The sequence below is a fragment of the Prosopis cineraria genome, unplaced genomic scaffold (assembly GCF_029017545.1).
Source record: "Prosopis cineraria cultivar Desert tree isolate PC_DT_omini unplaced genomic scaffold, ASM2901754v1 PC7, whole genome shotgun sequence".
Taxonomy (NCBI): domain Eukaryota; kingdom Viridiplantae; phylum Streptophyta; class Magnoliopsida; order Fabales; family Fabaceae; genus Prosopis; species Prosopis cineraria.
This window is the reverse complement of record NW_026555338.1, coordinates 260,852-272,539: the sequence shown is the minus strand read 5'-3', so window position 1 is coordinate 272,539 and position 11,688 is coordinate 260,852. Positions and strand designations below refer to the sequence as shown.

The following is an 11,688-nucleotide window of genomic DNA, read 5'->3' as shown; positions in this document are numbered from 1 at the left end:
TATGCTTTTATGTTGATCACTAACTCGTTCCATTGGACCTGGACTTATTAGTAAACTTGAGCTTCATTCTTCTCCCGTTTGCGTTGCGATAAATGTATAAAGACATTAATCTGGTGATTTTTCTTCAGAATCCTTATTGAAAGCCGCTTAAGCATATGTACGCCGCACAAATTTTGTAGGTTCCCAATTTGGCGCACGCATCTGAGGATGAATAAATTCTGCTGTTTGAGTAAGGAAATTTTAGGATTGTAGAAAATATAGAGCTCTATGTTACAGTATATGATTTGAAATTACTTATGTCTCAATATATATATATGATGTAATAATTTTCTCGTGTAATTTCAGCATGTCCTACCTTTTGTGCTGTCTAAATTCATGGAAAACGTTCATTTTCATTGCATTATTTTTGCTGGAACAGGGAACATTTGTTGAGCATGAGTTGAGGAGGAAACTTGAATATTTTGTAAGTTTAAATAGTCTCTTACATGAATGCTTAGTTGGTCAATTTATTACCTTGTCATCGAAGTGATCATTCATTCCTCTGTTTCATTATAACAGCAATTAAAAGTCAATGAATCTCTTGGTTCGATCAAGCCCCATTTTAACATTGCGAGTCCAGTCAGTGCAATTGCAGCAATTCAAGAATTAGAGGGACTAGCAACAATGGACCTTAATGTGCCATTAAGAAATGAAACTCAGGAACTGTTGCCACAGCAATAGCGAGTCTGTCATCCACAGATATCCACTGCAATTACTGTAGATGCCATCGAAGCATTTAATTTAAACGCAGTGATTATTTCCACCATATGAATCTGGTTCAAGTTAGGAAGATGTGCATGAGCCCCAAATTGATGTTGAACAATTCGCATAAGTGTTTTCGAGAAGACGCATGAGGTAAAAGATCTATAAATCAAGTAGGAAGTAGCAGAAATTAATTTTCATTGATAGTATGATGACTGTATCCACAATTCCACACAAGTTTGAAGTGTTTGCACCCGTTTAGATTGTCCCTGAAGTAATGATTAGAATACTGATGGCTCTGTTGTTATTTGACGGATAGTGGTTTTACTTTGACTTATTACTGTAGTCATATTAATGTATGTTGATCCATTTCAAGATATATATGCACGCGTGCGCGCATTCTCACTGCCCCTTTACCCCTTTGGTTATGCCGGGAGGGGAAAGACAAATGCTTCAGGTTATTAGTAATTCCCCCTTTGAAGTTGGTTTTGTCAGAAATAGATGCTTGAAAGAATATGTTGTGCCTACGGCTGCATCTGTCACGTTAGGTTTCAATTTGTTTTGTTATGTTTGGCTTATGATAGATTACAATAACGTCGAACAGTCCGTGTGTAGTCGACCCTGGGGTAAGACTTGTTATTTTTGTTATGGTATTAACACAGTATCTGTGTCTATAAAACTTCTAATTTGTTCATGACTAATGAAGTTTATCTTTCAGATTTCATATTATGCAGAAAACAAATGCTAATTTTAACTTTAGTAGTAGGTGGTGCAAATTCTGCGGTTTAGATGGGTTTGTTGATTCGCTTGTCTGAGTACTAGCAAATTCTCTGATCCTTCTGCCCATGTGCCGGAACTGGTTACCAGACCTTGTGATCACCAATTCGTTCCCTCAGTCTATCCAATACACATGCCACCTCTGCACATTCTTCGATATCTCTCCTCCTTTCTAGATCTTGTCGTATCACCACCATCGCACCCTGGAGAGTCAAACATATATACAGAAATGCTAATAAGTAATATCAGCACTATAGGCCATCGTAGTTGTTGTGTGGTGGGGAAGAATTGATCCATATGGGTGTATGTTTATGTTTGTATTTACTATCCATGATCACCACAAATTCTAGTAGAATTCAAGTTATTAGGATGATGGAAAGACAATTTATTGGACATTGGATATGCTGGATGAAATTTTCTCTAAGATAGTTGTCATAGACTTGAATGAACTATTTAGGAGGATGTTGATGCATATATGATAGTTACGATGTTATTTGACTCTACCAAAGCGAGTACTTTGGCAACAAGTTGGCAGTTGAAACACGGGAATTTGAAAAGCCTTTTGTTTTGTGATGTTACATCTGCAAAGGGAGGTAAAATTACTTTTAATAGATGATGAAGATCGGTAACCATATTACATGGGTGAATCTGCTAGCAAAAATAGATCAGTAGAATGTAATTGAAGGTGCCTTGGTGGCATGTCCCTATCTAACTTCAATATGCTCCGCATTCATTTATAAACATCATGTTTCTGATGCCCACATACTCAGAGCAAATATTTGTAGCAGCCCACCATTTCTTTGGCTTACTGTTGCTCTATTTATTGTTTTTGTTTTCTCATTTTGTGGTGATTCCTTTTTTTGTTCATATTTCTTGATGTCAAGCTAGTTTTACTTGAGCAGCTAATTGGCATGGTCCTGTTGATTTGTGGAATTTTTTGAGGTGGCAAAATGCAACTCTTTTAAGGGACTATGGAATGATATGAAAGATGAGTGACAAATACTATTTGATTTGTTTAAGTAACAAAATAATATTATACCACTCCGCTGAAGAGAACTAACTTCCAGTATACTTGTGTGAATAATATTTAAGTAAAATTGTGAATATAATTGCAAAACATGCTGCTTACAACTATTTCATGACTGGTAAAAGCCAAGTATGATGAGTCATTTTTTCTTTTCAGTTATGATGACTGTTGTAAGATTTTATTAAGTGTCATTATTTTCATTATTTTTCCTTTTTACTTCTCCCTCCTGCCTACTTGAACCCCAAATCTTATTTTCCTATGTTAACACAAGACTCCTGCTATTAATGTCGATTCCAATTTCATGTGCATTTGTAGGTATGCTTGATTTGGATGAAACATTGGTTTGTGCATATGAGACGTCAAGTTTACCAGCCACACTTCGTTCTCAAGCAATAGAAGCTGGTTTGAATTGTTTTGAACTGGAATGTATATCTTCAAATAAGGTGTATTACTTGATATCTTGCATTGGCCTGTTTAGAGCTGAATATTATGAATTTACTTGAGCATGTTGAACTTTTAAGGAAGGAGATGGAAAACCAAATGTCAATTATGTTACGGTTTTTGAACGTCCTAGTTTGAAGGAATTCTTAAGGCAACTTAGTGTATTTGCTGACTTGGTGCTATTCACTGCTGGTCTTGAAGGTTTGCATCATAGTTTGAGCTGCTCACGTGCTTCTTCTTCCTTTTCCTGGGAGTTTTTACCATTTTGCAAAATAATATTCATCTATTTATTCTCACTGTTTATGCTAGACCCCTTGTTGACAGATTAGACATGAAAAACTGGTTTATTCTACGACTTTATAGACCCTCAAAAAACTAGCACGTAAATGTTTCTACCTTGCTTTTCATTCAGAATTCGACGTCTACCTGATTAGTTGTCATAGGGTCATGGATCATAAGGAATTAGAAGTTCAACTATATGAAGTGATGGCTGATTGAAAGTAGTCTCAAATTGGTTATGAATGTGTGATTCGAACCACCGTGGCAGAGTTGTACAGCTCATCATTTTTAAACAAATCTTCGAGAGAATGATTCTTTACTTTCATTATATTACTTGCTACAATCTATGCAGATGCGGTGAGCAACAATCCTGAACATCTAAACCTTTAAACCCTGGACTCTAAAACCCAAAAACCATAAACCCTAAATCTTAAACCCCAAAACCATCAAAACCCCCAACCCCTAACTCCTAAACCCTAACCCCTTACCCTTAAAACTCTAAACCTTGAACCTTTAAATCCTAAACCCGAAATCCTTGAACACATGAACACTTAAACCTTTAACCCTAAACCCTAAAAAAAATCCTAAACCCCTAAATCCCAAACCCTTAAATCCTAAACCCTAAACCCCTAAATCCCAAACACTTAAATCCTAAACCCTAAACCCCCAAACCCTAAGCCATTAAAACATCAAACACTTAAACCCCCAAACCCTAAAAAAACCTTAAATCCCCAAACCAACCTTGAAACCCGAACCTCGAACCTTAAAACCCTAAAACCCTAAACTCTTAAACCATCTAAACCACAACTTGAAACCTCGAACTGCCGACTTCGAAAACCTGAACCCCAAAAACCAAACCCAAACCCCAACCCTAAAACACTATAACCTAAAACCTTAAACCCTAAACCTTAACCCTGTGAAAGCCGAACCCCAAACCCTTAAACCATAAAGCCTAAACCCCAAACACCTAAACCCTAAACCTTTTAAAAAAACCCTAAACCCCTTAACCCTAAACCACAATCCCTTAAACTCTAAACCCCGAACCCTAAAATCGTAAAACCATAAACCCCTAAACCATCAAAACCCTGAACACCTAAACCCTTAAACCCTAATAAAAAAACCCTAAATCCCTAAACCTTGAACTCTAAAAATGTAAAACCATAAACTGCTAAATCATCAAAACCCCAAACACCTAAACCCCTAGCTCCTACCCCCCCAACCCTCAAACCCCAACCCTAAACCCTTAAACCTTAAAAAAAAACAACCCTAAACCCTAAACCCAAACCCTTAAACCATAAACTCTTAACCTCGAACACCTAAACCCTAATCTTAAACCCCACATGCCTAAACCCTAAACCCCGAACACCGAACCTTAAAAACGAAAAACCATAAACCCCTAAACCATTAAAACCTCGAACACCTAAAACCCTAAATCCCTAAACCATCAAAACCCCAACTTGAAACCCCAAATCCTTGACCTCAAAAACCTAAACCCCAAAACCAAAACCTCCAACCGTAAAACTCTAAAATCTAAAACCCTAAACCCTAAACCTTAACCCCTAAACACCGAATCCCAAACCCCTAAACCCTAAACCTTAACCCCTAAACACCGAATCCCAAACCCCTAAACCCTAAACCATCAAGCCTAAACCCTAAACCTTAAACCCTTATAAAAAAAAACCTAAACCATTTAATCCTAAACCCCAAACCCCTAAACGTTAAACCCCGAACCCTAAAAAGTCAAACCATAACTCCCTAAACCATTAAAACCTCAAACACCTAAACCCCTAAACTCTAAACTCTAAACTCTTAAACCTTAAACCCTAAACCTTGAAACCTAAGCCCAAAACTTCAAACCCTAAGCCCCTAAACCATCAAAACCTCGAACCTTAAAAATCAAACCCCCAAACCTCAACCACCAACACTAAAACCCTAAAACCTAAAACCCTAATCCCTAAACTCTAACCCCCTGAACCTCGAACCCTGAAACCCAAAACATCGAACCCCGAAACCATCAACCCTCAACCTTAAACCTTAAAAAAAAAAAACCTTAAACCCAACCCCTAACCCCAACCACAAACCCCTAAACCCCAAGCCTGAAACCTCGAACATCGAACCTCAAAACCCAAAACCCCTTGAACCCTAACTCTTAATCCCCAACCCCAAACCCTACCTAAAAACCCTAACCCCCGAACCCCCGAAACCTGAAACTCTAAACCATAAAAAAAGCCCTAAACCTTGAACCTTGTAACTCAAACCCCGAACCCTAAAACTCTATCGGTTGGCTAGAATAAGCTTAAAAAATCTTAGAGCTTAGCTTGAGAGTTTAGAAATTCTCTACTTCTAGCAACCTGAACAAGCTTCAAGAAATCTAAGCAATGGGCTTAGTCCAAATTCTAGAATTTTTTTCTCATTATTAACAAAATTCAAAAATCTTAATTTTTTAAGATATAAATTGGAATTGAATAAAAAAGAAAAGTAAAATAAAATAATATTTAATAATTAAGTCATTTGATTAAACCTGAATAAGTCCAAAAGCTTGAGATGTTAGAGTCAGGTTTAGCTATACGAGTTTTTTTATATGTTCGAATATTTTAAACTGGATCTAAATAAGTTAAGCTTGCTTAAATTACCCACTCTAATTAAAAATAACTAAAACTAATTTTTGAAGGATGTAATCATGCACTCCATGATTTACCAGCTCGTCTTTAGCTAAATGGTTGAGAAATGGTAGTGTGTACGTCGAGCTGTAGCTTGATGCCGGTTTTTTTTTTTTCTCTCTCTCTCTCTCTCTCTCTCTTGTGGCAACTTTCCCATTAACTCAAGAATGTTATTTCCATCTTTTTCCCTTACATTTTATTATGAACATGATCCAAAGCTAGCCACTAAATTTCTTGACTCCAAATTTGCATGAACCCTAAGTGTGGAATTTAAAAATAATCAAGATCAAGCAAATATGTGTATAGATATAGCTAACTACCTAACTCTTAGTTAAGGTTAATAAATATTGGGGGTCAAAAAGAATTGTTGAGCATATTTTATATAATATAAAAATAATCCTTGCTAACTTGTTGAGAACACATACAGATTCAAACTCAAGGAATAATTATTGTCTAAATAATTGCAATAATAATTAGAATAATAAGAATGAGGTAGATTAAGTATCTTGAAAAGAACTAAGAAACTACATTTATATCATTATTCTTTAACTTGACTTGGTGTCTGTGAGTGATGAAGTAATTTAAGGACAACTTGTAAATTTATTGTATTTTAATGAAGTAAAAAACAAAACACACACACTTTATTTTATATTAAAATAAAAAATGAAGAAAAAATAAAACAAAAAAAAGTTATTAGAGTACATTGATATGTATGAATATTAATTCTTGTTAGAATATAAAAAGAATAATTGTAAATATATATACTCAATCCATCAAAATACAGCTCGCGTAGGCTGGCCCATGGGCTGACTGTAGTCCATTTGTACAGTACTCATTGTAACTACAAGTCCTCTGGCTCACCGAACCCTTGTCCGCTTCGCTCATCTCAGTTCTCACCAACAGCCCCGTCTTCTTCTTCCTCCTCCTCCGGCACATTTCAATCTTCTTCCTCTGACCAGTGCTCCTCTCTCGACTGTCGCGATTTTTACTTGGGTGCATGCTCGCCATTCTCTGACTCACGGTCACAATTTTACGGTGCTTGCTGATCTCGGTCACCCAATCTTTGCTTCAACCTCCAGGTACTCCTAATTCTCTAATTCAAATCATGCAATCGTCCACAAGCACTAATGAAAAGGCAAAGATCCTAATTCCCATACAATCTTTCTCCTGCTTCAAGACATTATGCAGATAAATTCTCTTGCCTCTCGGCAGACATTCGTTTCAAAAACTCGTAGCAAATTCTGCGTTTTGGCCCCCCTTTTCTTTTAATTTTTCCCAAAATCGGAAGCACTATATGCTCCGTCCAGTCCATCTTTTACCCCTTCATTCTGCAAAATCTGTCGCGTGCGAGCATTGCTGTGTCTCTCCGACCCACGGTCGCCGTCACATCATCAGTCCGACGCCTCCTCAGTCACGGTTTTAGCGTCTTTCCGGCCTTACCTCTGTATTCCGTTGCTTCTTCTCCGGCTGTCTTCTCCAGCCTCCTCATATCAGAAATTGGTTCTGTCGCTCTTTCGTTCAGTTTTTCTCCAGCGCTATCTTCTCCGGCCTCCGGCGCTTCTTCTCTGGTCAGTTCATCTGTTCTGAAATTGTCCACCTCCGTTCACATTTTCTGTTCCGTCGCTGTCCTCGGGCATAGTCGTGCATTAAAGTTTTTTTTTTCATATTAGTAAAGGAAAGTGGGAGCTGCGAAAATTACTTCTGTGATCAAGAAAATATTATAATTTATTATTTAATCTTTTATAATTTTATAATTATACAAGTTAACCCCACCACAGATATAATGTTTTTTTTACTTAGATGGTTCATTTCTTTTAACTTTACTATTAATGAAGAACATGAGAATCATTATTTTGTCATTTGATATTTTGCTGAATTATTTAATTATTTATTGTATTGAAAATATGTGTATCTAAATATTTAGTATTTAATTATGTTTCGTATAGAATCATATCCTATACTCATACCCCATGCTTTATAGGTGTCAGGGATTTTCTCCTGAAGGTATCAAAACCATTCCTGTAATTGATTGTTGAAGTGTTGATGTGTGATGATGTGCTGCCAGTTCTTGCTTCTCTCTTATATTTCGGTTTTTATGTTAGATAAGTTGTTGGAGTTTTATAGAAGATAAAGTGTTTTGAAATTGATTTCCTAAAAACCTTGTGAGAAGGGAGATCACTAATGACCGATCAATATCCTATTATTATCTTGTAATACCTTTGGTTGTGAACTATGTTTCATGAATTGTATAATTGATTCTGGAAAATGATTAACTTGGAAACTCTCTCGGGTGGAAAAATGAAATTATTTACCAAGTAATTTCTTGTATATTTCTGAAAAGAACTGCGATACATATATCAATGAGGGAGATGGAGAATAATCAGATTCAAATCCCTCAATTCATTGGCTATAAATCTAATCTAATAATAAATATGAAATTAATTACAGAATACAAAAGGAAGAATATAAAAGGAAAAATAATGTTATAAAAAAAACTTAGGTTTTGTGTTTTGTAAGTCTACACCCAATAAGACCCACATTCAGCCAAAACAACAAATAATAATAATGTTTGACATTTTGTGTTAAAGGTTGATTTGATTGAAGAGATAGGGTGAAAATGCCACGTCTTAAAAGAACGCGCAATTGGCCTCTACTATCGCATGAAAAGTTGACCTCTGAATCTCAACAATTACACTCTCACCATGATACTCAGGTATTTTCAATTTGTGTCTTGAATTTTTTTTTCTGATGAGTTGTTATATCATGTAGAACAAATATATTTACTGTGATACATGCTTTGATGAGTTGCCATATCTCTGAGAATTGATGTTAAAGATGTCTCTACGACATATACATCAGGCATAGGCTGATTCTCTGATCAAAGATTTTTTTTTTGCTTGGCTGTGTGTTCCTAAATTTGTTTTTGTATTGTTTCGATTTGGTTTTTTAGCATAAGGACACATCATTATTATTGATTTTTTTTAAAATGTTATTATTGTTTTCACTGTGAAACAAATAGTAACAGAGATTATATTTTACAATAGAAAAGAAACGATTTAGATGCATTTCGACTAAAAAAAGTTGCTCTATCTTCTTCAACAAATTATTATTTATTATTTTGGATGCTTAAATGTTGAATTGTTGATTCATTGGTTTAATGTGACATCACCCATATGTAAGAAAAACAAGCCTAAATTACTGCCACGTAAATGTCCTAAATTTTAAAACTTGGCTTCTTGCCCTTTGTGAATCAGCTAAGACGTCAAAGAAAAACTACAAAACAAAACTAGAAAACAAGACAACTAACAGTGAACTATCCTTTATCAAACCCACAGATATATTTATTAGGAAGACAAATGAGCTTAACAAAATTAATCATCTCAGTCCAAATGTATAGGACCTCATCCAAACTACCTTACACATTAGCAATTGCATCAGCACACTGGTTTCCTTTTCTCGCCACATGCTTCACAACCAATTGCCATTCCTTCCACCAGTTCCTTACTTTTAGCAGCAACTTACTGGAATCACCCATTGCAACTCATGGTTGTCAATTGCTTAACCATTACCATCAAATTAATCTCCACTTTTATCTTCCTAAAATTCATTTTCTGCCTTTTCTCCAGACCAATTAAAACTCCCCACAACACAGCTTCCACTACACAGCAAAAATTAGTCATCTTGCAAACCCCAGTATCTAATTCCCATTGCAATCTCTCAAAACTCTCCATATCCTATCGAGAGTAAATCTCTCTTGCTCGCACCATTACAATTGTATTTGATCCACCCTTCTGTTAATGGTCTCCATCTAATCACATCAATAATCTTCTTACTCATCACTTTCTCAATACCCTCTTCTTTTGCCTCAACCATGTGATTAGGCTAATCGCATATCTATCAAAGTAATTACTAGACCTAACTCTAATGTAGCAAGGTGTAACGTTTTCCTTATTACCTTGATATTTAGCCAAAACCTCCGTGGTAAGTATGGATTAATTTATATGATTACCAAACTATGGTGATAGATTTTAATCAGTTATTAAATGACTGATCATAGTAGGAAGGAAAAAACAAATCAAAAGTCTATGGTTTAAAATGTTTCAAAACAAGTATTAGAATACCTACTTTATAATTCAGTGATTTTATTTGAAAATATAAACTTGAACTTTAATAAATTGAACTTTGAAATCAAATATAAATTAATTTAAAATATTAAAATTTAAAAAATATTGAAGAACGAGTGAGAATGTAAGAAAATGTTTAAATGTGAGAAAATGAGTTTGTGATTTGAATGGAGAGTGAGGAGCATGAATTAGACTAAGAAAAAAATGAGATAAAAGCGATGGAAACTTGCAAAGTGGTTGTAGTCTTCAATTATCATATTAATCCACCTAAGTCATAATTAAATTAAATAATCATAAAGTGACGTTTATTTAATTGGAATAAAATGAGAATATTTAATTCATTCAAAATAATAAAGCCTAATAAGACACAAATGTAGATAAACTCAGTTAAACTAAATCAAAGGTTAAATGAAAATTTCTTAAAGAGACAACATTAAAATGTTTTTCTTTAATAACTCCTAACCTAGGTCAAATCAATAAAAATTAAGTTTATCAATAATCTTCACTCATTAAAAGACGTAATTTTCAAACTTAATCTCACTTTAGTAAAAAAGTGTATTTTATGACTAAAATACCTCTAATTTGTGTAAACTCAATATTTGGGCAAATTTATACTAAAAATGTAATATGAATGCATATGAACTCTTATTGGGTATGTAAAATGGTTTCTTTAAGTTAATAAATATGTATAAATAATATGTCTTATCACCATGTTACAAAAAAAATTCAATATGCATCATTTCAAATCAAATGCATCCCTTTTAATTTTTATTTCACCAAACATACATCTGTTTCCCTCCTTTCACAAAATCCAACAAACCACTCCAAAATTTACCTACCACTCTAAACCATTGTCCTTCCTGTCCTGCCTGGGTAGATTCAATCTCATCCAATCTTCAAATTCAATTTCAAAAAAAAAGCTGGTGCAATACTCCAAGCACTAATAACAACTAGAACTTTCTTGCTTTTTTGTAGTTTCTCAGAACATGCATCATAGATTCCGCTCTATATGACCCAGCGAGGAAGCAAAGGGAAATGCGAATGAAGCAACAATGTTCTGAATTCACAGTGGAAGGTCAACGGCCACTTCCGATGGATGAATATAGGAATGAACTCCTAGATGAAGTTAAATGTGCATTGGATCCATATGAATTGGAGATGGCGTCGGTTGTCTTGGAAGATGGAGATAAACTAAATTTTTTTTTCGGTGTCATGCCAGCATAAAAAGTAAAATAATATGTATTAAGTACCTAGTGAGGCACATGAAAAAAAATGTTTCCAAAAGAAGAAAGCAAGGATGAATGAAAGGAATTGGTTTAAATGTTGTGATATTGTGACTTGTGTGATGTATGTAATGTTGTGACTTGCATGATGTAAGTGCTGAATATTTATGAGGGTGTGTGAAATTGTCATGTTGCTTACTTTCTTATTTTCTCCAATACTACAATAATAGGCTTTATTCCACATTGTGAAGTCAATTATTTAGATTGTACAATGCTATTATGATCTATCATATAATAAGTTTTTATGACGTATTAAATTATTTTTTTATTACAATTAAATTGAATAGGTGACTGAGCATTCTTGACTTTGGCAATTTTGAACGTTTGTTTTGATTTTCAATTGATTTGATGTTTTG

The 11,688-nt window shown here is 34.7% G+C and overlaps 1 protein-coding gene across 1 annotated transcript in view; it reads left to right on the top strand.

Moving 5' to 3' along the window:
• The window catches only part of LOC129314952 (uncharacterized), a gene marked incomplete at its 5' end in the record, with an annotated part of 12,819 nt that extends 1,349 nt beyond the window's left edge, over window positions 1–11,470 (top strand). The window contains 5 exons of the mRNA XM_054958436.1: window positions 419–463; window positions 559–894; window positions 2,861–7,004; window positions 8,514–8,638; window positions 11,025–11,470. Coding sequence (XP_054814411.1) covers window positions 419–463; window positions 559–720 — 207 coding nt within the window. The remainder of the gene's footprint in view (window positions 1–418; window positions 464–558; window positions 895–2,860; window positions 7,005–8,513; window positions 8,639–11,024) is intronic.
• Window positions 11,471–11,688: the final 218 nt, after the last annotated feature.